Source organism: Euprymna scolopes, chromosome 23 (assembly GCF_053919585.1).
Source record: "Euprymna scolopes isolate OS-2025 chromosome 23, ASM5391958v1, whole genome shotgun sequence".
In the NCBI taxonomy this organism is placed as follows: domain Eukaryota; kingdom Metazoa; phylum Mollusca; class Cephalopoda; order Sepiida; family Sepiolidae; genus Euprymna; species Euprymna scolopes.
The window spans coordinates 36,674,334-36,701,171 of NC_136504.1; the positions used below are offsets into that span (position 1 = coordinate 36,674,334).

Below are 26,838 nucleotides of genomic sequence, written 5' to 3' on the forward strand. Positions count from 1 at the left end.
CTGTGTATTTTACTTTTCACTTTTTTACTTTTCATTTTCGTCCCTATTCATTTTCATCTCAACTCCATGAATTCCACCTGAAGATGATTCACATTTGAATCAAAAACGTTTATGATAACTATGGAACTTTCATTAATATTTTCGATTTTTATATAAAAAAGATTTTACGGAAAATGAAAAAAATAAAGAAAAAGAATCATAAAGCAAAATATCTCGGTTGTATTTAATAATATCTGCTTGAATATATATATATATATATATATATATATATATATATATATATATATATATATATATATATAAAATCATACTTCCCCCCTACTCCCTTCCTTCATCACACCTCTCTCCAAAACCACTACTGCTCACATTCACAAAGCATACACCCAACTTTCTTCCAGTAAAAATCAAAAACTGCTCAATGACAAGTTGAGCATGCTTACAGTATGTTAATTTATACAAATATTATTGGTTAATCTTTAATTTAAAATCTGGTTTTATAAAAAGAAAGTCTGGTCTGAAAGGAGTTGGAGCAGAAACATGTATGCACATATGTAGCCAATAATGTTTTTATAAACAAATACACTTCATAGATATGTTATTGATTTTTAACTAAACAATCCTGGGAGAGGCTCAAAGGGATTGTTTCTTACTAAGAAACTAGAAAATTCATAATCTTTTCATCTGCCACACTTTTTGCGTCGATTCCTTTTGCCTCCAGCTCGGCCATCACTCGGTTCAGATAATTGTCATCGGGATATCCAAAACTAAAAAAAAAATAAAATAAAAATAAAGTAGTTTTTTTTATTTCTAACAAGCCATTTGTTGTTTGTTGTTGTAATACCATGTTATCTATATAAAAAAGTTCAACGTCTGTGCGTCTGTCAGGCTACACAAATAGGTTTCTATATAGTTTACTATTATACTGAACTGATCACATACAATGACAGAAGCAGTATCAAGGATCTGCAATGGCTATGATAAAGTCAACCCATCAACAGGGATGAAGTCCCAGGAGGGAAGATATGCACCTCTCTCAAATGAACATGAGGGGGCAATAGTGAGAATCTGTATTGACACATACCTATGAACACTAATTAGGGTTCCCCAGTATAAGTAACCCCCATGGGGCCCCAGCCCTGTTGGTGGGAGTGAATGATGTGACTCATAAAAACCTTCCCTTTCCCATGATATAAGGAGGGACCCTATACACATTCGCACTAAATTTGGTAGGGGAAGTTTTGACAGGTTACACCATTCACCTTCACCAACAAGGGGACCCCAGTGGTGCCACTTATAACTAGGAACCCTATACACACTCACCCTGTTTGAAGTACAGCTATCGAATTTGCCATGATAACCCACCATGGGAAGGGGAAGGTTTTTTATGAATCACATCATTCACTCCCTACCAACGGAGCTGGGGCCCCATGAGGGTTACTTATACTGGGGAACCCTAATTAGTGTTCATAGGTTTGTGTCAATAAAGATTCACACTATTGCCCCCTCATGTTCATTTGAGGTAGGTGCACATCAAACAATTACTCCCACCTATCCCTCACAAAGAAGATCTGAGAAATGTCTGAAGTGTGTCTGTCTGTCTGTACATCTGAGAACGAAAGAGACTGGAAGATATAAAAAGTATGTAGAAAATAAATATCAGTTTAAAGAATTTTAAAGTTATTTACATTGTTATATGAGGTGCTTTCAATATGTTTCCAGACTTTTTTGTATGGGCACTTTTAGTATTAGTTCTAGTCTCCTTCAAAGTAATCTCCTCTGGCTGCAATGCACTTGTACTGCTCCAACAACTTCTAGAATGCCCTATGTTACACATCACTTCTAGATCTAGCCCATTAGCCTCCTCCCACTCTTCGCCAAAATATTTGAGACCTTAATTAACCAAGCTCTAGTCCATCACCTTACAGATGCTAAACTTCTGACTGACCAACAATATGGATTTAGGCAAGCCCGTTCCATAGCAGACATCCTAACTGTAATCTCAGAACGTATATACCATTCACTGGACAAAGCGGGGGAGAGTAGAGTGGTAGCTCTAGATATATCTAAGGCTTTTGACAGGATATGGCATGAGGGTCTTCTCAAGAAAATCAGATCATACGGTATCACTGGAAGAATACATAACATAATTAAATCCTTCTTAGATAAGAGAAAAATCCAGGTTGTCCTTCACGGTCGTACATCTAAACAATATAATATAAATGTGGGAGTGCCTCAGGGGTCTATCCTTGGACCTCTATTGTTCCTAATATTCATTAATGATCTCCCTGACAAAATTGTCTGTGAGATGGGTATATATGCTGATGATACCACGCTCTCTAACAGACATGACAGGAAAACAAATGAACACATATCTAAAGAAATGGCAGAAACACTAGAGAATGAACTGCAATCTGTAGTGGAATGGGGACAAAAATTGATGGTTACATTCAATGCTGCCAAGACTAAACTTGTTTCCTTCAATAACTACAAGAAACCTTCCCTACCACCAATAGCAGTGGCCAATGACTCTTTATCTGAAAGTACATCTTTTAAACTTCTCAGCCTAATGTTCACAGGAAACATGAGTTTGAGCAATTACATTGAGAATATTGCCAGAACCCCTGCGAAGAAGGTGGGTTCTCTCTACCATGCTAGAAAGCTGATAACGCCCGAAAGTATCCTATACCTCTATAAGGCCACCATTCGCCCATGTATGGAGGATTGTTGTCATATTTGGGTTGGTGCCGCGGCGCAGCGGGCAGACGGCATCTTCCCTTGTGCTGCCTGCGGCCGTGTATGCAATTCACGAATTGGACTCCACAGTCACCAGTGAGTCCATCAGGCGTAATCTATCTGGGACTGTTAGGCATGGTGCAACGTCATCGTCGTCAGCGACGGACTACTGAAGAAGAAGAAGGTGCATCTGTCACTAGTTTCTCACTCCTAGACAAGGTTCAAAAGAGAGTCGCCAATCTGATAGGTCCTGAACTGTCATCTAAGCTTCAGCCTCTTTCCCATCGATGAAATATTGCATCCCTCTGCCTGTTCTACAAGTACTTTAACAGTGAATGCTCTGACGAACTGCAAGCACTTAAATACCCCCGACGAACCCGAAAAGCAGCTAAATCTCACCTCTTCATGGTAGAGATCCCTAGATGTAAGAGAGCCTTCTACTCCAGTAGTTTCTTCCCCAGAAATGCTAGACTTTGGAATTCCCTTCCGGGTCCCTGCTTCCCCAACTGTACTGACATGCAGAAGTTCAAGTGTAACGTGAACCGACATCTTGCTGCTCAACTCCCTGCACATTACTCCTGATGCTTATGTCCCTGATAGTAGCCCCCCTACAACAAAGTGGCAATGTGCCTTTTTTGGGCTGAAAATGTAATCAAAAAAGTCTTTTAAAAAAATAAAAAATGTTAGTCTTCTTGTGTGAATGTGTCAATGGCCCTCGTCACAGCCTCTTTCATCTCCTCAATTGTCTCATAACAACAGCCTCTATGGTTCTCCTCCTTGAGCTTAGGAAATAACCAAAAATCACAGGGAGCAAGGTCTAGATTATAGAAAGGGTGAGGAACTGTCTTGACACCCATGACAACATCTTTCTTTCTGATCTTCTCTGAGCACTATTGGGACAAACTTCACTCAAATCTTCCACATCTTCAGTTGCTTGTGAATAATTGTGTGTACATTTCCCACACTGACATCAAACTGTGCACTTATTGTCTCTATAGATACACAATGGTCCTTATCTATGAAATTCTTTACTTGGCCAATCATCTCTGGTGTCCTGACTTCTTTACTCCTCCCACATATCTCATCCTCCCTCAAACTCCCTGCCTTCCTTGAATCTTATGTCACTCAAAAACTGATGCTTGATTCATGCAAGATGGTCCAAAAGCAGTCTGAAGCATTCCATACGTTTCTGTGACATTTTTGTTCAAGTTTAAAACAGATTTTTATTTCATATCGTTCTTCTAAAGTGTCCTCACGTCCAGATTGTGTTTTTGAAATTGACGAGTTGTGACAATCAGGCTTTAGTAGTAGTAGAGTGTCTTCTATTTCCTGCTGTAGCTGTTCATATGAACCTGAAATCATAAAAATTGAGCAGTCATCTCATAAGATGTATAGCAATAACATAGTGAATTTTCGAGAGTCTACGACAATTTTAAATGCCTATACAAAAAAAGTCTGGAAACTTATTGAAGGAACCTCTTATCAATCAGAGTCCATTTTTAAGGCTCTTTTTGAAGCCAGTCAACGACGGTTACTTCGGCTAGTTAGTAATAAATTTTTCTTTGTAAGCATTCAGCATTTAGCAAATGGTCCATGCTATCCTGTAAAATGGTACTTGAATTTACTTACTTAAAAGCACCTCCAGTGATAGAAGTCTTGTGATGTATATCATTCCAAGTGACTGAATCACTCTTATTGGTTGTTCTGGAAGTTCCGACAGTAAAAATAAGTTTCTGCTGAAAGGCTTTCTGCAACATCTTCAGGACAGTCTCCCCTTCATGGTTAGCAGGTAAATAAGCCTCTCTCTTAGTTCCATGATATCGATTACCTGGATTTGGATGATTTTTCTGACAAACAAACAAAAATAGTAATGTATATTACTAAGATTTTTCATCTATTATATAAAGGACAGTTGTTTGTGTGTATGTATATGTGTTTGTATGCCCAGCTAAAACTAAAAAAATACAAAGCAACTCCACCAAAAAGTTAGTATTTTTTTTTTAATCGGCATGGCCCAAGATGAATAACATCTAAAATTTAGAAAAAAAATTCTTTGATCCAAACTGTCACAGACTTCAACAGGGAAGGGGATTGGTTTTCAAGTCAGTTTATGTACTTAACTAGGGGAAAGTGGCTTAAATTTGTTTTAATCAATGAGTTAATTTTTTGAGGAATCTATAAAAACAAATTGTCTGCATGTTTCATAATGGGTTTCATTTTCTGAAAGCAACACGTAAGGGAGACCACTCTAAAACCTTATCACAAAGTAATAGAACTCATATCTCAATACAAGGGAGATAATTTTACAAACATATCTTCTTAAGACCGACTCAAATCATACCTACTTTACACAAAAATATTGAACTTCTTGTAAACCAGACTCTAGAATCAGAATGTGCTGTGGATTCCCTGGATAATATGAAAAGAAGAGACTCTTATTTATATGCCTCTCAAGGCTGCAAATGTTGACATAATATCTGTTTAATGTGAGGAAAACTAACTTTCTCAAGGTTGCGTCCTGGAAAAGTACAAAAACAGCTGATAATGGACTTATCAGTATACCCTGGTACAGCTGAAAAGCAGTAAACCAATTGCCTCTGAAGAGAGGAAGTAATGGCTGGGTGGATCTCCTTGGATCAAATCAAACTATGACAAAGACGGATTTTCCAAGAAAAAAAACAGTTCCTAGGTTGCCATAATGATGCCAAAAATTCTTCTTTTGTTTCATTTTACTTCAGTCGAAGTTCTCAGAAATCAAGGGCCCCCTTCCCTAGGGGTTAACACTTAATCTCTATCTGAGATAAATAGACATTCGAATATTCCATTGAAGTACTTTATCTCTCAAACACTGAGTTAGTAAAGAAGTTAGGAAAATAATTTTCCTCTTCTCAACTGACTATTTTAATATGTTATAGTATATATTTCTTGTGATCTCTTGGTCTGACTAGATTCCAGGACAAAAATTCCTTTAATCTGGTGGAGTATTCAGCTTTGCGCTGTTACTTGAGGTAACATCAATTAGAGAAGGTACACCATTTCTCATAAAAGCCAGTGTCGGTCAGCCATACCAAGGAAATATTATTTGGGCTGTGAATACCATGTTATTTAGAATATTTGATCAGAGTTTACTTGTAGAGAAATTTATCCTCATGCCAGATTGTCCTTAGAAACTGATGTAGAAAGAGACCTTAGACACTCAGGAATAATATCTAGTAGACATTCAAATTCTCTTCAGTAGACATTCAATGTCTGTGTATGTCCAGTGAGAGGAATGGGCTAAATGCAGAAGAAATAGGGGAGTATGGAGATGGAGGATGAAAATGAGGGGATAGAAAAATAGCAAAAGACAGAAGTTTCAAGAGAAATATGTTACATATTTGCCATGGGTAATGCCAGATCACCCTCCTAATCTAGCATATAAAGAGCAGTTGTTTGCGTGTGCATGTGCGTGTATGTCTAACTAAAAGTTAAAAAAACAAAAAAACTACAAAACAAAGATTTACAAAGTTGATACAATCTTGATTAACCATGGGTGAAAAATATTTTAAATTTAAAAAGTATCATTCATTCTTTGACCTTAAACTGAAGCAGATTTCTTCGGGGGTGGTGGTATGTCTGATTTAATATAAAAAACTACAAAACAAAGACCCACAATTTACAGATTTATCTATCTTTCATACTAAAATCAATATTTCCAGAGCATAAATAACAGAAAAATCTTAAGAGTCTTAATCTTTACAACAAATTCAGTCAGGAGAATTCATCTCGGTAATGATTGCATGGTCCATTGTTCATGATTTTGTAAAGTTTGGCTTACCTCATTAAGGCTGATCGATATGTAGAGGTCATTTCATTACTGAGTCAATTTGCATGTGTAACCAAACTCTGAGTGCATGAATTCTCATCCATTCTATGCCACAGGAAAAAGAAAGAGAGACGGCAAAGGATTTTTGATATCGCCACCTATCAGCTGCAACATGCAACTGCTGAAAATAAGGGCGATAATCGTATATGTCTCACTGAAAGTGTTGTGCATTATGTCTGTGTGTTCGCTATGCACAAAATACAGACTAATGTGTCTTCACATATTCTTCAAAGCAGAGAAAATGATATAAACGACAAAGAAATTCTGAAACACCTGAGAAAAGACAGAGATGATTAGTAATTTAAAGACAACAAAATAGCTGACTAAGAAAAAGGGAACATCCTAATTAGATAGAAAGAGAAAATTAAAAAAACTAGATAATTCGCCAGTCGCCCCTCTGGTTATTTTTGCATTCACTTTTAGAGGATTTTCATTAAATTTGCATTGACAAACAGAATTATGCATTTATATTGAAACAGACTGTTTTCTGAAATAAATGCGAAGTAACATTTAACTTTTTTTTTTAACAAAAAAAAAGGACGTAAACTCACATTTCGTTGGTTTATTATCATCATTATTATTATTATTATTAAAGAGTCAGTAAAACAAAGATGAACAAAGAATACTTCCAGGTGCTTCAGAGAAGAGAAAAATGAAACCATTAAATGGTTACTATATTTACTTATATATAAAAAGCACTGACACGTTTCTGTTTGCTTACAATATCACGTCAGCTGATATTTGAGCTTGATGACGAATGCCCTGGAAAAGTCACTTCTGATTAATGTTTAGTTTTAAAATATGCAAACAAAGAAATGATTTGCGGCGATTTTAAATGGTACCTCTTCTTTTATCATAAATGGAACTCATTAATAAGAAAAAATTAAAATAAAATGGTGAAGTATACCCGAGCTTGAGCAGGGGATCATTTAATCTGTAGTTAAATGTTCTACCACTTAGCAATATCTCCAAATTATAAAAATCTGTTTTCATTAAGAAGAAATGATTTGCTGAAATTTTATTATCTCTCTTGCCGGTGTAACATAAAATATTCCCTTGTAAAAATTATTCTTTTTCATCTATAAGACAGAAAGACTATATTTAAGATCGAATTTTTTGCAATTTTTGATACATATTGGATGAATTTATTTACACAACATATCTAAGAATACTGTCTGACATATAAATGTGAAATTTGCAAAAGACAAGCTTTGTTGTTTTGGAACCTATTGATCCGTCTGCGTGTTACCGAAAGCCGTTATTTGAATGGAAAAGTCTAAGTGAAACCTAGGAGTCAGAGGTGACTCAAAAACAGAAGGTGACAAAATCATGAAACTTGTGAGCAAAGATGATTTTGCATTTTTATTTGTGCAACTGTTCCATTCTAATTAATAAGCCAATTTATAAACGAACATCAGAATTATGATTGTACATACATTATGATCTACAGATCTATTATGGTTTACACATGCCACGGACAATTGGCATTGGTACATTGCTACATTTTGTGAAAATTTAAAGTTATTTAAAAAAAAAAATAACAAGCCGAGAATGCAGAGTCCTCTGCCACAAGTGAAAAATTTATTTTCACCATGACTAATGTTTGTGCAAAATCTCAAAAAATATCCAGGGCGCGGTTATTGAGAAAAATGCAAACAAATGAATGGATGAATGATTTGGAGGCAATTTTATCCCTATAATGGCCCCTAGGAGAGGAATCAGCGTTATCTCAGAAAACCTGTTCTGGCAAAAATTTACTTTCACCATGACTAATGTTTATCAAAATTTCAAAATAAATCCATGGTGGGGTTATTGAGAAAAGTGTGAACAAATAAACAGACGAATGGCAGTGAATTATTAGGTCCAATTCCTCCTTTGGCAGGGGACTAATTACCAAAATTATTGACCTTTGAAATGATTTCAGATTCTTGAAGCCTACTCTGTATATGCAAAAAAAAAAAAAAAAAACAGACTAGCTTTATTTACCTCCTACAATGATCCCTAAGAAAGCAATCAGAGTTATCCTGGAAAATCCATTCTAGCAAAAATTTACATGACTACTGTTCGTGCAAAATTTTAAACAAAAAAAAAACCCAGACTATTTACCTCCTGTACACCACTTGGTATTTTATAGTTCAGAACATACATTTCACAATTTGGAAAACCTGGTAGAGAATATCCCTCCTTGTAGACAGTCATTGTTCCTGGTGGCTGCAGTCCAATAACCTTACCATACACTGTCTGGCAGATGGGACAGGAAGGTCCAACTGAATCAAAGCTTTGCTTAATGCAAGCCGAACAGAAAGAGTGGCCGCATTTTTTCAAAGTTTCTCGGTTGGTGAAATCACAGAGACAAATAGGACAGGAGTCATTTGAATCTGTCGGGTCCGCCGTCTCTATCTCCATGGGTGTCGGTTCTGCTGCCGCAGCTTCTGCTTGCCACATTGTTTCGTGCTCAGGTGATGTTTTTGACAAATTGTTTTGAAATCTATCCCTTTCGAAAGAAGTTTCACTGAATGCAGAACTTGTAGCCCCCAAATTCTGCCTTTGAGATGGGCCATCATAGAAAATCCTGGGTCTGTTAGGAGATAAAATAAAAAACAAAAATTAATTTAACATGAATTTAAACATATCAAAAATATTTTTTATCAGCATTCTGGTTATTACCAAATACAAGTTCTCTATACATATATCTAATATGTAAAGTAAAGTCAGTCCCCCTCCCCTTACACTGGTACTTGATAGCTTTATTAACTAAAGCTAGAAATACAATTCGATTTTGTTAGTTCAATAGGGCACATATTGACCTGTGTTGTTACAAAGAAAATTTTTTACTTTCATTTAGTTTCTTAGGTTTCTATATTTTATTCTGATTACTGTTTCAGGTATTTTTTTTAATATAATTTAAAACAAAGATGGAAGATTTTTCACTCCTTATCTTCTAAGTCCTACTACTACACTCTTTACACTGGTTACATAAATTCATACATTTTTTTTTATTACATTCACCAGTAAATAGTGCTTTTTCTAATATGAACATTAATATTTCAAGACATCCAATTTTTTAATTTGGAATGTGCTGACTAGTGAGCCAATGTAACCTTCAACCTTCTTCAGGTGTATCTTGTCGAAGGCTAGAACTTAGGAATCTGCATGGAATTTAGAATGGAGCCCATTGGATAATGGATAAAGTACTAGGTGAATTCAGTTGAAAATGACACTTTTCTGGTGGTTGAAGGTTCAATCCTTACTGCACACAATACAAAGAATACAACTACGAATTGCTTAAAATTTCCACCTGTCATAACTGACAAAACGAGAACATGATACGTCCATGGATCAAATAAAGGGTTCCTTTTTAAATTCCATGCAGATTCACGAGTTCAATAGGAGGATTCCAGAGTTTGACAGAAAGATTCCCGAGTTCTATGGAATGATTCTAGAGTTCAACAGAACGATTTCAGAGTTCAACAGAATGATTCTAGAGTTCGACAGAATGATTCTAGAGTTCGACAGAAAGATTCCCGAGTTCTATGGAATGATTCTAGAGTTCAACAGAACGATTTCAGAGTTCAACAGAATGATTCTAGAGTTCGACAGAATGATTCCAGAGTTTGACAGAAAGATTCCCGAGTTCTATGGAATGATTCTAGAGTTCAACAGAACGATTTCAGAGTTCAACAGAATGATTCTAGAGTTCGACAGAATGATTCTAGAGTTCGACAGAAAGATTCCAGAGTTCGACAAAATACAGCTAAAGATGGTCAGAGATTAAAGCAGCTGAAATGTGAAAATAACATCCAAAAAGACAACATTAATCCAAACTATCCAAATTATCAATCCTCATATAGAATCCATTTTAATTAAAACACTATGTGACCCATCTCTCACTATATTTATCACTCTCGTCTTCTTCTCTCACTGTATCTTGTTTGACCACTGCTTTTATTTTATACCACTTTTATCAATTTTACCTATGTTTGTCTCTCTCTCTTTTTTTCAATATATATATATATATATATATATATATATATATATATATATATATAGTTGGGGCAATGAGAAGGAAATAAATAATGGATTTGGCTAAAAAGATCAGAGGCCTGTAAAAGAATTTAGTAGAAAATAGGTCAAATGACGAATTCAAAATTAAATTTGAATTTTTACGTATCCTTTATAATTACACATTTACTTAGGCTTATTAGTTGATGTCCGCTGATGTGTCATTAATAAGAAAAGCCAATAATTGTCAAAGCCTGATCTTTTTACAATGTTAGCACACATAAAGACGATCTGGCATGTCCTGAGTCAGGTTGGGTATACTGAATTTATATCATGTGAAAAGCGACATTGGTAATGAGGGCTGTGCATCACTGAAAATCTCAAAATATATTTCACGATTAAAACATGTATGAAATATATTTATAAGCCAAATTGCAACACAATATTATGTAAAAAAAGCAAATATTTATTGGTTTAAAATTAATATTTCGGCCATATACAGGGACATTGGTGAACAAACTTTTAATGTTTACGGAGGCAATGATTTTATTGTTTACTTTTGTTGATTATGGGATCTGTATAAGTTTTTCAGTAGACCTGACGCTAAAAAACAAACTTCAAACCTTGTTATAAACAATAACCAATCTTAAGCAAAAACTATTTAGAAAAATTAATGTAATCTACGAGTTTGTTTACCCTATGGGAGAATGTCTCTCCTAATATTCCGATACAAATAGTTACATTGGTACAGAATGAACTCATTGTCTCCAATACTATCACTCACGTTTCCAACTCAAGTTCTGTCAGTCAACACTTAAACAAAACATGGCTGTCCATACCCAGAATTCAGGAACGTTATGATTGAAAGCATGCAATTATGATTGAAAGCACACAAATCTCACACAAGGGTTTTAGTTTACTTTTCGATGCTGCAATTCACCATGTTTCCTTTCTGATAGAAAAGTTTTAATATTATTCTTAGTAATTTTTGGCTGATTTTCTTTCATTTAGACATAAAAATATAACAAAATGAAGACTTTATAAAATTTTAAATTTGACAATTTCCATGTACGTGGACTTGTAAGATTTCATTCAGACATAAAAATATGACAAAATGAAGACTTTGAAAAATTGAAAAGGTTTCATGTACGCGGACCTGTTCGATTTTTAGTGTTTAGTTTACTTTTCGATACTGCCATTCACAATGTTTCCTTTCTTATAGAAAGGTTTTAATGTTATTCTTAGTTATTTTTGGCTGATTTCATTTAGACATAAAAATAGAACAAAATGAAGACTTTGAAAAATTCGAAAATTTTCATGTACGCGGACATGTCAGATTTGTAAGGTTTTAGTTTACTTTTCGATATGCCATTCACAATGTTTCCTTTCTTATAGAAACGTTTTAATGTTATTCTTAGTTATTTTTGGCTGATTTTCTTTCATTTAGACATAAAAATATAACAAAATGAAGACTTTGAAAAATTCGAAAATTTTCATGTACACAGACATGTAAGATTTGTAGTTTTTATTTTAATTTTCGATATGCCATTCACAATGTTTCCTTCCGTATAGAAACATTTTAATGTTATTTTTAGTTATTTTTGGCTGATTTTCTTTCATTTAGACATAAAAATATAACAAAATGGAGACTTTGAAAAATTCGGAAATTTTCATGTACACGGACATGTAAGATTTGTAGGGTTTTAGTTTACTTGACGATACTGCCATTCAAAATGTTTACCTTCTTATAGAAAGGTTTTAATGTTATTCTTAGTTATTTTTGGCTGATTTTCTTTCATTTAGACATAAAAATATCACAACATGAAGCCTTTGAAAAAATCGAAAATTTTCATGTACGCGGACATGTCAGATTTGTAGGGTTTTAGTTTGAGGATACTGCCATTCACAATGTTTCCTTTTCGAAAAGTTTCATGTACATGTCAGATTTGTAGGGTTTTAGTTTACTTTTCGATGCTGCCATTCACAATGTTTCCTTTCTTATAGAAACGTTTTAATGTTATTCTTAGTTATTTTTGGCTGATTTTCTTTCATTTAGACATAAAAATATAACAAAATGAAGACTTCACAAAATTCGAAAATTTTAATGTACGCGGACATGTCAGATTTGTAGGGTTTTAGTTTACTTTTCGATACTGCCATTCACAATGTTTCCTTTCTTATAGAAAGGTTTTAATGTTATTCTTAGTTATTTTTGGCTGATTTCCTTTCATTTAGACATAAAAATATCACAACATGAAGCCTTTGAAAAATTCGAAAATTTTCATGAACGCAGACATGTCAGATTTGTAGGGTTTTAGTTTACTTGACGATACTGCCATTCACAATGTTTCCTTTCTTATAGAAAGGTTTTAATGTTATTCTTAGTTATTTTTGGCTGTATTTCTTCCATTTAGACATAAAAATATAACAAAATAAAGACTTTGAACAATTCGAAAATGTTCATGTACGCGGACATGTAAGATTTTTAGGGTTTTAGTTTACTTGACGATACTGCCATTCACAATGTTTACTTTCTTATAGAAAGGTTTTAATGTTATTCTTAGTTATTTTTGGCATATTTTCTTTCATTTAGACATAAAAATATAACAAAAGGAAGACTTTGAAAAATTCGAAAATTTTCAGGTACGCTGACATGTCAGATTTGTAGGGTTTTAGTTTACTTTTCGATACTGCCATTCACAATGTTTCCTTTCTTATAGAAAGGTTTTAATGTTATTCTTAGTTATTTTTGGCATATTTTCTTTCATTTAGACATAAAAATATAACAAAAGGAAGACTTTGAAAAATTCGAAAATTTTCAGGTACGTGGACATGTCAGATTTGTAGGGTTCTAGTTTACTTTTCGATACTGCCATTCACAATGTTTCCTTTCTTATAGAAAGGTTTTAATGTTATTCTTAGTTATTTTTGGCTGTATTTCTTCAATTTAGACATAAAAATATAACAAAATAAAGACTTTGAAAAATTCGAAAATGTTCATGTACGCGGACATGTAAGATTTTTAGGGTTTTAGTTTACTTGATATTACTGCCATTCACAATGTTTCCTTTCTTATAGAAAGGTTTTAATGTTATTCTTAGTTATTTTTGGCTGATTTTCTTTCATTTAGAAATAAAAAATATAACAAAATGGAGACTTTGAAAAATTCGAAAATTTTCATATACGCGGACATGTCAGATTTGTAGGGTTCAAGTTTACTTGACGATACTGCCATTCACAATGTTTCCTTTCTTATTGAGATGTTTTAATGTTATTCTTAGTTATTTATTGCTGATTTTCTTTCATTTAGACATAAAAATATAACAAAATGAAGACTTTGAAAAATTCGAAAATTTTCATGTACGCGGACATGTCAGATTTGTAGGGTTCTAGTTTACTTTTCGATACTGCCATTCACAATGTTTCCTTTCTTATAGAAATGTTTTAATGTTATTCTTAGTTATTTTTGGCTGATTTTGTTTCATTCAGACATAAAAATATAACAAAATGGAGACTTTGAAAAATTCGAAAATTTTCATGTACGCGGACATGTCAGATTTGTAGGGTTTTAGTTTACTTTTCGATGCTGCCATTCACAATGTTTCCTTTCTTATAGAAAAGTTTTAATGTTATTCTTAGTTATTTTTGGCTGATTTTCTTTCATTCAGACATAAAAATATAACAAAATGGAGACTTTGAAAAATTCGGAAATTTTCATGTACGCGGACATGTCAGATTTGTAGGGTTTTAGTTTACTTGATGATACTGCCATTCACAATGTTTCCTTTCTTATAGAAAGGTTTTAATGTTATTCTTAGTTATTTTTGGCTGATTTTCTTACATTCAGACATAATAATATAACAAAATGGAGACTTTGAAAAATTCGAAAATTTTCATGAACGCGGACATGTAAGATTTTTAGGGTTCAAGTTTACTTGACGATACTGCCATTCACAATGTTTCCTTTCTTATTGAGATGTTTTAATGTTATTCTTAGTTATTTATTGCTGATTTTCTTTCATTTAGACATAAAAATATAACAAAATGAAGACTTTGAAAAATTCGAAAATTTTCATGTACGCAGACATGTAAGATTTTTAGGGTTTTAGTTTACTTGGCGATACTGCCATTCACAATGTTTCCTTTCTTATAGAAAGGTTTTAATGTTATTCTTAGTTATTTTTGGCTGATTTTCTTCCATTTAGACATAAAAATATAACAAAATGGAGACTTTGAAAAATTCGAAAATTTTCATGTACGCTGACATGTCAGATTTGTAGGGTTTTAGTTTACTTTTCGATGCTGCCATTCACAATGTTTCCTTTCTTATAGAAAAGTTTTCATATTATTCTTAGTTATTTTTGGCTGATTTTCTCTCATTTAGACATAAAAATATAACAAAATGAAGACTTTGAAAAATTCGGAAATTTTCATGTACGCGGACATGTCAGATTTGTAGGGTTTTAGTTTACTTGACGATACTGCCATTCACAATGTTTCCTTTCTTATAGAAAGGTTTTAATGTTATTCTTAGTTATTTTTGGCTGATTTTCTTCCATTAAGACATAAAAATATAACAACATGGAGACTTTGAAAAATTCGAAAATTTTCATGAACGCGGACATGTAAGATTTTTAGGGTTTTAGTTTACTTGATATTACTGCCATTCACAATGTTTCCTTTCTTATAGAAAGGTTTTAATGTTATTCTTAGTTATTTTTGGCTGATTTTCTTTCATTTAGAAATAAAAAATATAACAAAATGGAGACTTTGAAAAATTCGAAAATTTTCATGTACGCGGAGATGTCAGATTTGTAGGGTTTTAGTTTACTTTTCGATGCTGCCATTTACAATGTTTCCTTTCTTATAGAAAGGTTTTAATGTTATTCTTAGTTATTTTTGGCTGATTTTCTTTCATTTAGAAATAAAAAATATAACAAAATGGAGACTTTGAAAAATTCGAAAATTTTCATATACGCGGACATGTCAGATTTGTAGGGTTCAAGTTTACTTGACGATACTGCCATTCACAATGTTTCCTTTCTTATTGAGATGTTTTAATGTTATTCTTAGTTATTTATTGCTGATTTTCTTTCATTTAGACATAAAAATATAACAAAATGGAGACTTTGAAAAATTCGACAATTTTCATGTACGCGGACATGTCAGATTTGTAGGGTTTTAGTTTACTTTTCGATTCTGCCATTCACAATGTTTCCTTTCTTATAGAAAGGTTTTAATGTTATTCTTAGTTATTTTTGGCTGATTTTCTTTCATTTAGACATAAAAATATAACAAAATGAAGACTTTGAAAAATCCGAACATTTTCATGTACGCGGACATGTCAGATTTGTAGGGTTCTAGTTTACTTTTCGATACTGCCATTCACAATGTTTCCTTTCGTATAGAAAGTTTTTAATGTTATTCTTAGTTATTTTTGGCTGATTTTGTTTCATTCAGACATAAAAATATAACAAAATGGAGACTTTGAAAAATTCGAAAATTTTCATGTACGCGGACATGTCAGATTTGTAGGGTTTTAGTTTACTTTTCGATGCTGCCATTCACAATGTTTCCTTTCTTATAGAAAAGTTTTAATGTTATTCTTAGTTATTTTTGGCTGATTTTCTTTCATTCAGACATAAAAATATAACAAAATGGAGACTTTGAAAAATTCGGAAATTTTCATGTACGCGGACATGTCAGATTTGTAGGGTGTTAGTTTACTTGATTATACTGCCATTCACAATGTTTCCTTTCTTATAGAAAGGTTTTAATGTTATTCTTAGTTATTTTTGGCTGATTTTCTTACATTCAGACATAATAATATAACAAAATGGAGACTTTGAAAAATTCGAAAATTTTCATGAACGCGGACATGTAAGATTTTTAGGGTTCAAGTTTACTTGACGATACTGCCATTCACAATGTTTCCTTTCTTATTGAGATGTTTTAATGTTATTCTTAGTTATTTATTGCTGATTTTCTTTCATTTAGACATAAAAATATAACAAAATGGAGACTTTGAAAAATTCGAAAATTTTCATGTACGCAGACATGTAAGATTTTTAGGGTTTTAGTTTACTTGGCGATACTGCCATTCACAATGTTTCCTTTCTTATAGAAAGGTTTTAATGTTATTCTTAGTTATTTTTGGCTGATTTTCTTCCATTTAGACATAAAAATATAACAAAATGGAGACTTTGAAAAATTCGAAAATTTTCATGTACGCTGACGTGTCAGATTTGTAGGGTTTTAGTTTACTTTTCGATGCTGCCATTCACAATGTTTCCTTTCTTATAGAAAAGTTTTCATATTATTCTTAGTTATTTTTGGCTGATTTTCTCTCATTTAGACATAAAAATATAACAAAATGAAGACTTTGAAAAATTCGGAAATTTTCATGTACGCGGACATGTCAGATTTGTAGGGTTTTAGTTTACTTGACGATACTGCCATTCACATTGTTTCCTTTCTTATAGAAAGGTTTTAATGTTATTCTTAGTTATTTTTGGCTGATTTTCTTCCATTCAGACATAAAAATATAACAACATGGAGACTTTGAAAAATTCGAAAATTTTCATGAACGCGGACATGTAAGATTTTTAGGGTTTTAGTTTACTTGATATTACTGCCATTCACAATGTTTCCTTTCTTATAGAAAGGTTTTAATGTTATTCTTAGTTATTTTTGGCTGATTTTCTTTCATTTAGAAATAAAAAATATAACAAAATGGAGACTTTGAAAAATTCGAAAATTTTCATGTACGCGGAGATGTCAGATTTGTAGGGTTTTAGTTTACTTTTCGATGCTGCCATTTACAATGTTTCCTTTCTTATAGAAAGGTTTTAATGTTATTCTTAGTTATTTTTGGCTGATTTTCTTTCATTTAGAAATAAAAAATATAACAAAATGGAGACTTTGAAAAATTCGAAAATTTTCATATACGCGGACATGTCAGATTTGTAGGGTTCAAGTTTACTTGACGATACTGCCATTCACAATGTTTCCTTTCTTATTGAGATGTTTTAATGTTATTCTTAGTTATTTATTGCTGATTTTCTTTCATTTAGACATAAAAATATAACAAAATGGAGACTTTGAAAAATTCGAAAATTTTCATGTACGCGGAGATGTCAGATTTGTAGGGTTTTAGTTTACTTTTCGATGCTGCCATTCACAATGTTTCCTTTCTTATAGAAAGGTTTTAATGTTATTCTTAGTTATTTTTGGCTGATTTTCTTTCATTTAGAAATAAAAAATATAACAAAATGGAGACTTTGAAAAATTCGAAAATTTTCATATACGCGGACATGTCAGATTTGTAGGGTTCAAGTTTACTTGACGATACTGCCATTCACAATGTTTCCTTTCTTATTGAGATGTTTTAATGTTATTCTTAGTTATTTATTGCTGATTTTCTTTCATTTAGACATAAAAATATAACAAAATGAAGACTTTGAAAAATCCGAACATTTTCATGTACGCGGACATGTAAGATTTGTAGGGTTCAAGTTTACTTTTCGATACTGCCATTCACAATGTTTCCTTTCTTATAGAAAGGTTTTAATGTTATTCTTAGTTATTTTTGGCTGATTTTCTTTCATTCAGACATAAAAATATAACAAAATGGAGACTTGTATTGCTGATTTTCTTTCATTTAGACATAAAAATATTACAAAATGGAGACTTTGAAAAATTCGACAATTTTCATGTACGCAGACATGTAAGATTTTTAGGGTTTTAGTTTACTTGACGATACTGCCATTCACAATGTTTCCTTTCTTATAGAAAGGTTTTAATGTGATACTTAGTTATTTTTGGCTGATTTTCTTTCATTTAGACATAAAAATATAACAAAATGGAGACTTTGAAAAATTCGAAAATTTTCATATACGCGGACATGTCAGATTTGTAGGGTTCAAGTTTACTTGACGATACTGCCATTCACAATGTTTCCTTTCTTATTGAGATGTTTTAATGTTATTCTTAGTTATTTATTGCTGATTTTCTTTCATTTAGACATAAAAATATAACAAAATGGAGACTTTGAAAAATTCGACAATTTTCATGTACGCGGACATGTCAGATTTGTAGGGTTTTAGTTTACTTTTCGATGCTGCCATTCACAATGTTTCCTTTCTTATAGAAAAGTTTTAATGTTATTCTTAGTTATTTTTGGCTGATTTTCTTTCATTTAGACATAAAAATATAACAAAATGAAGACTTTGAAAAATTCGAAAATTTTCATGTACGCAGACATGTAAGATTCTAGGTTTTAGTTTACTTGACGATACTGCCATTCACAATGTTTACTTTCTTATAGAAAGGTTTTAATGTTATTCTTAGTTATTTTTGGCTGATTTTCTTTCATTTAGACATAAAAATATAACAAAATGAAGACTTTGAAAAAATCGAAAATTTTCAGGTACGCGGACATGTCAGATTTGTAGGGTTCTAGTTTACTTTTCGATACTGCCATTCACAATGTTTCCTTTCTTATAGAAAGGTTTTAATGTTATTCTTTGTTATTTTGGGCTGATTTTCTTCCATTTAGACATAAAAATATAACAAAATGGAGACTTTGAAAAATTCGAAAATTTTCATGAACGCGGACATGTAAGATTTTTAGGGTTTTAGTTTACTTGACGATACTGCCATTCACAATGTTTCCTTTCTTATAGAAAGGTTTTAATGTTATTCTTAGTTATTTTTGGCTGATTTTCTTTCATTTAGAAATAAAAAAATATAACAAAATGGAGACTTTGAAAAATTCGAAAATTTTCATGTACGCGGACATGTCAGATTTGTAGGGTTCAAGTTTACTTGACGATACTGCCATTCACAATGTTTCCTTTCTTATACAAAGGTTTTAATGTTATTCTTTGTTATTTTTGGCTGATTTTCTTTCATTTAGACATAAAAATATAACAAAATGAAGACTTTGAAAAATCCGAAAATTTTCATGTACGCGGACATGTCAGATTTGTAGGGTTTTAGTTTACTTGACGATACTGCAATTCACAATGTTTCCTTTCTTATAGAAAGGTTTTAATGCAATTCTTAGTAATTTTTGGCTGATTTTCTTTCATTTAGACATAAAAATATAACAAAATGGAGACTTTGAAAAATTCGAAAATTTTCATGTACGCGGACATGTAAGATTTTTAGGGTTTTAGTTTACTTGACGATACTGCCATTCACAATGTTTCCTTTCTTATAGAAACGTTTTAATGTTATTCTTAGTTATTTTTGGCTGATTTTCTTTCATTTAGACATAAAAATATAACAAAATGGAGACTTTGAAAAATTCGAAAATTTTCATGAACGCAGACATGTAAGAGTTTTAGGGTTTTAGTTTACTTGACGATACTGCCATTCACAATGTTTACCTTCTTATAGAAACGTTTTAATGTTATTCTTAGTTATTTTTGGCTGATTTTCTTTCATTAAGACATAAAAATATAACAAAATGGAGACTTTGAAAAATTCGAAAATTTTCATGTACGCGGACATGTAAGATTCTAGGTTTTAGTTTACTTGACGATACTGCCATTCACAATGTTTACTTTCTTATAGAAAGGTTTTAATGTTATTCTTAGTTATTTTTCGCTGATTTTCTTTCATTTAGACATAAACATATAACAAAATGAAGACTTTGAAAAATACGAACATTTTCATGTACGCGGACATGTCAGATTTGTAGGGTCTAGTTTACTTTTCGATACTGCCATTCACAATGTTTCCTTTCTTATAGAAAGGTTTTAATGTTATTCTTAGTTATTTTTGGCTGATTTTCTGTCATTAAGACATAAAAATATAACAAAATGAAGACTTTGAAAAATTCGAAAATTTTCATGTACGCGGATATGTCAGATTTGTAGGGTTTTAGTTTACTTTTCGATGCTGCCATTCACAATGTTTCCTTTCTTATAGAAAGGTTTTAATGTTATTCTTAGTTATTTTTGGCTGATTTTCTTCCATTCAGACATAAAAATATAACAAAATGGAGACTTTGAAAAATTCGAACATTTTCATGTACGCGGACATGTAAGATTCTAGGTTTAAGTTTACTTTTCGATACTGCCATTCACAATGTTTCCTTTCTTATAGAAAGGTTTTAATGTTATTCTTTGTTATTTTTGGCTGATTTTCTTTCATTTAGACATAAAAATATAACAAAATGAAGACTTTGAAAAAATCGAAAATTTTCAGGTACGCGGATATGTCAGATTTTTAGGGTTTTAGTTTACTTTTCGATACTGCCATTCACAATGTTTCCTTTCTTATACAAAGGTTTTAATGTTATTCTTTGTTATTTTTGGCTGATTTTCTTTCATTTAGACATAAAAATATAACAAAATGAAGACTTTGAAAAAATCGAAAATTTTCAGGTACGCGGACATGTCAGATTTGTAGGGTTCTAGTTTACTTTTCGATACTGCCATTCACAATGTTTCCTTTCTTATAGAAAGGTTTTAATGTTATTCTTTGTTATTTTGGGCTGATTTTCTTCCATTTAGACATAAAAATATAACAAAATGGAGACTTTGAAAAATTCGAACATTTTCATGTACGCGGACATGTAAGATTCTAGGTTTAAGTTTACTTTTCGATACTGCCATTCACAATGTTTCCTTTCTTATAGAAAGGTTTTAATGTTATTCTTTGTTATTTTTGGCTGATTTTCTTTCATTTAGACATAAAAATATAACAAAATGAAGACTTTGAAAAAATCGAAAATTTTCAGGTACGCGGATATGTCAGATTTTTAGGGTTTTAGTTTACTTTTCGATACTGCCATTCACAATGTTTCCTTTCTTATACAAAGGTTTTAATGTTATTCTTTGTTATTTTTGGCTGATTTTCTTTCATTTAGACATAAAAATATAACAAAATGAAGACTTTGAAAAAATCGAAAATTTTCAGGTACGCGGACATGTCAGATTTGTAGGGTTCTAGTTTACTTTTCGATACTGCCATTCACAATGTTTCCTTTCTTATAGAAAGGTTTTAATGTTATTCTTTGTTATTTTGGGCTGATTTTCTTCCATTTAGACATAAAAATATAACAAAATGGAGACTTTGAAAAATTCGAAAATTTTCATGAAAGCGGACATGTAAGATTTTTAGGGTTTTAGTTTACTTGACGATACTGCCATTCACAATGTTTCCTTTCTTATAGAAAGGTTTTAATGTTATTCTTAGTTATTTTTGGCTGATTTTCTTTCATTTAGAAATAAAAAAATATAACAAAATGAAGACTTTGAAAAATTCGAAAATTTTCATGTACGCGGACATGTCAGATTTGTAGGGTTCAAGTTTACTTGACGATACTGCCATTCACAATGTTTCCTTTCTTATACAAAGGTTTTAATGTTATTCTTTGTTATTTTTGGCTGATTTTCTTTCATTTAGACATAAAAATATAACAAAATGAAGACTTTGAAAAATCCGAAAATTTTCATGTACGCGGACATGTCAGATTTGTAGGGTTTTAGTTTACTTGACGATACTGCAATTCACAATGTTTCCTTTCTTATAGAAACGTTTTAATGCAATTCTTAGTAATTTTTGGCTGATTTTCTTTCATTTAGACATAAAAATATAACAAAATGGAGACTTTGAAAAATTCGAAAATTTTCATGTACGCAGACATGTAAGATTTTTAGGGTTTTAGTTTACTTGACGATACTGCCATTCACAATGTTTCCTTTCTTATAGAAACGTTTTAATGTTATTCTTAGTTATTTTTGGCTGATTTTCTTTATTTAGACATAAAAATATAACAAAATGGAGACTTTGAAAAATTCGAAAATTTTCATGAACGCAGACATGTAAGATTTTTAGGGTTTTAGTTTACTTGACGATACTGCCATTCACAATGTTTACCTTCTTATAGAAACGTTTTAATGTTATTCTTAGTTATTTTTGGCTGATTTTCTTTCATTAAGACATAAAAATATAACAAAATGGAGACTTTGAAAAATTCGAAAATTTTCATGTACGCGGACATGTAAGATTTGTAGGGTTTTAGTTTACTTGACGATACTGCCATTCACAATGTTTACCTTCTTATAGAAAGGTTTTCGTGTTATTCTTAGTTATTTTTGGCTGATTTTCTTTCATTTAGACATCAACATATAACAAAATGAAGACTTTGAAAAATTCGAAAATTTTCATGTACGCGGACATGTCAGATTTGTAGGGTTTTAGTTTACTTGACGATACTGCCATTCACAATGTTTCCTTTCTTATAGAAAGTTTTTAATGTTATTCTTAGTTATCTTTGGCTGATTTTCTTTCATTTAGACATAAAAATATAACAAAATGAAGACTTTGAAAAATTCGAAAATTTTCATGAACGCGGACATGTAAGATTTTTAGGGTTTTAGTTTACTTGACGATACTGCCATTCACAATGTTTCCTTTCTTATAGAAAGGTTTTAATGTTATTCTTAGTTATTTTTGGCTGATTTTCTTTCATTTAGAAATAAAAAATATAACAAAATGGAGACTTTGAAAAATTCGAAAATTTTCATATACGCGGACATGTCAGATTTGTAGGGTTCAAGTTTACTTGACGATACTGCCATTCACAATGTTTCCTTTCTTATTGAGATGTTTTAATGTTATTCTTAGTTATTTATTGCTGATTTCTTTCATTTAGACATAAAAATATAACAAAATGAAGACTTTGAAAATTCGACAATTTTCATGTACGCAGACATGTAAGATTTTTAGGGTTTTAGTTTACTTGGCGATACTGCCATTCACAATGTTTCCTTTCTTATAGAAAGGTTTTAATGTTATTCTTAGTTATTTTTGGCTGATTTTCTTTCATTTAGACATAAAAATATAACAAAATGGAGACTTTGAAAAATTCGAAAATTTTCATGTACGCGGAGATGTCAGATTTGTAGGGTTTTAGTTTACTTTTCGATGCTGCCATTCACAATGTTTCCTTTCTTATAGAAAGGTTTTAATGTTATTCTTAGTTATTTTTGGCTGATTTTCTTTCATTTAGAAATAAAAAATATAACAAAATGGAGACTTTGAAAAATTCGAAAATTTTCATATACGCGGACATGTCAGATTTGTAGGGTTCAAGTTTACTTGACGATACTGCCATTCACAATGTTTCCTTTCTTATTGAGATGTTTTAATGTTATTCTTAGTTATTTATTGCTGATTTTCTTTCATTTAGACATAAAAATATAACAAAATGAAGACTTTGAAAAATCCGAACATTTTCATGTACGCGGACATGTAAGATTTGTAGGGTTCAAGTTTACTTTTCGATACTGCCATTCACAATGTTTCCTTTCTTATAGAAAGGTTTTAATGTTATTCTTAGTTATTTTTGGCTGATTTTGTTTCATTCAGACATAAAAATATAACAAAATGGAGACTTGTATTGCTGATTTTCTTTCATTTAGACATAAAAATATTACAAAATGGAGACTTTGAAAAATTCGACAATTTTCATGTACGCAGACATGTAAGATTTTTAGGGTTTTAGTTTACTTGACGATACTGCCATTCACAATGTTTCCTTTCTTATAGAAAGGTTTTAATGTGATACTTAGTTATTTTTGGCTGATTTTCTTTCATTTAGACATAAAAATATAACAAAATGGAGACTTTGAAAAATTCGAAAATTTTCATATACGCGGACATGTCAGATTTGTAGGGTTTTAGTTTACTTGACGATACTGCCATTCACAATGTTTCCTTTCTTATTGAGATGTTTTAATGTTATTCTTAGTTATTTATTGCTGATTTTCTTTCATTTAGACATAAAAATATAACAAAATGGAGACTTTGAAAAATTCGACAATTTTCATGTACGCGGACATGTCAGATTTGTAGGGTTTTAGTTTACTTTTCGATGCTGCCATTCACAATGTTTCCTTTCTTATAGAAAAGTTTTAATGTTATTCTTAGTTATTTTTGGCTGATTTTCTTTCATTTAGACATAAAAATATAACAAAATGAAGACTTTGAAAAATTCGAAAATTTTCATGTACGCAGACATGTAAGATTCTAGGTTTTAGTTTACTTGACGATACTGCCATTCACAATGTTTACTTTCTTATAGAAAGGTTTTAATGTTATTCTTAGTTATTTTTGGCTGATTTTCTTTCATTTAGACATAAAAATATAACAAAATCAAGACTTTGAAAAAATCGAAAATTTTCAGGTACGCGGACATGTCAGATTTGTAGGGTTCTAGTTTACTTTTCGATACTGCCATTCACAATGTTTCCTTTCTTATAGAAAGGTTTTAATGTTATTCTTTGTTATTTTGGGCTGATTTTCTTCCATTTAGACATAAAAATATAACAAAATGGAGACTTTGAAAAATTCGAAAATTTTCATGAACGCGGACATGTAAGATTTTTAGGGTTTTAGTTTACTTGACGATACTGCCATTCACAATGTTTCCTTTCTTATAGAAAGGTTTTAATGTTATTCTTAGTTATTTTTGGCTGATTTTCTTTCATTTAGAAATAAAAAAATATAACAAAATGGAGACTTTGAAAAATTCGAAAATTTTCATGTACGCGGACATGTCAGATTTGTAGGGTTCAAGTTTACTTGACGATACTGCCATTCACAATGTTTCCTTTCTTATACAAAGGTTTTAATGTTATTCTTTGTTATTTTTGGCTGATTTTCTTTCATTTAGACAAAAAAATATAACAAAATGAAGACTTTGAAAAATCCGAAAATTTTCATGTACGCGGACATGTCAGATTTGTAGGGTTTTAGTTTACTTGACGATACTGCAATTCACAATGTTTCCTTTCTTATAGAAAGGTTTTAATGCAATTCTTAGTAATTTTTGGCTGATTTTCTTTCATTTAGACATAAAAATATAACAAAATGGAGACTTTGAAAAATTCGAAAATTTTCATGTACGCGGACATGTAAGATTTTTAGGGTTTTAGTTTACTTGGCGATACTGCCATTCACAATGTTTCCTTTCTTATAGAAACGTTTTAATGTTATTCTTAGTTATTTTTGGCTGATTTTCTTTCATTTAGACATAAAAATATAACAAAATGGAGACTTTGAAAAATTCTAAAATTTTCATGAACGCAGACATGTAAGATTTTAAGGGTTTTAGTTTACTTGACGATACTGCCATTCACAATGTTTACCTTCTTATAGAAACGTTTTAATGTTATTCTTAGTTATTTTTGGCTGATTTTCTTTCATTAAGACATAAAAATATAACAAAATGGAGACTTTGAAAAATTCGAAAATTTTCATGTACGCGGACATGTAAGATTCTAGGTTTTAGTTTACTTGACGATACTGCCATTCACAATGTTTACTTTCTTATAGAAAGGTTTTAATGTTATTCTTAGTTATTTTTCGCTGATTTTCTTTCATTTAGACATAAACATATAACAAAATGAAGACTTTGAAAAATACGAACATTTTCATGTACGCGGACATGTCAGATTTGTAGGGTCTAGTTTACTTTTCGATACTGCCATTCACAATGTTTCCTTTCTTATAGAAAGGTTTTAATGTTATTCTTAGTTATTTTTGGCTGATTTTCTGTCATTAAGACATAAAAATATAACAAAATGAAGACTTTGAAAAATTCGAAAATTTTCATGTACGCGGATATGTCAGATTTGTAGGGTTTTAGTTTACTTTTCGATGCTGCCATTCACAATGTTTCCTTTCTTATAGAAAGGTTTTAATGTTATTCTTAGTTATTTTTGGCTGATTTTCTTCCATTCAGACATAAAAATATAACAAAATGGAGACTTTGAAAAATTCGAACATTTTCATGTACGCGGACATGTAAGATTCTAGGTTTAAGTTTACTTTTCGATACTGCCATTCACAATGTTTCCTTTCTTATAGAAAGGTTTTAATGTTATTCTTTGTTATTTTTGGCTGATTTTCTTTCATTTAGACATAAAAATATAACAAAATGAAGACTTTGAAAAAATCGAAAATTTTCAGGTACGCGGATATGTCAGATTTTTAGGGTTTTAGTTTACTTTTCGATACTGCCATTCACAATGTTTCCTTTCTTATACAAAGGTTTTAATGTTATTCTTTGTTATTTTTGGCTGATTTTCTTTCATTTAGACATAAAAATATAACAAAATGAAGACTTTGAAAAAATCGAAAATTTTCAGGTACGCGGACATGTCAGATTTGTAGGGTTCTAGTTTACTTTTCGATACTGCCATTCACAATGTTTCCTT

General features: G+C 31.4%; 1 protein-coding gene across 1 annotated transcript in view; it reads right to left on the reverse strand.

Annotated features, from left to right (window-relative positions):
• Window positions 1-550: 550 nt before the first annotated feature.
• The window catches only part of LOC145245823 (uncharacterized), a 118,555-nt gene continuing 92,267 nt past the window's right edge, over window positions 551-26,838 (reverse strand). The window contains exons 4-6 of the mRNA XM_080107471.1: window positions 8,705-9,176; window positions 4,363-4,580; window positions 551-764 (exon numbers count right to left, since the gene is read on the reverse strand). Of these exons, the coding sequence (XP_079963597.1) occupies window positions 650-764; window positions 4,363-4,580; window positions 8,705-9,176 (805 nt within the window). The 3' untranslated portion in view covers window positions 551-649. The remainder of the gene's footprint in view (window positions 765-4,362; window positions 4,581-8,704; window positions 9,177-26,838) is intronic.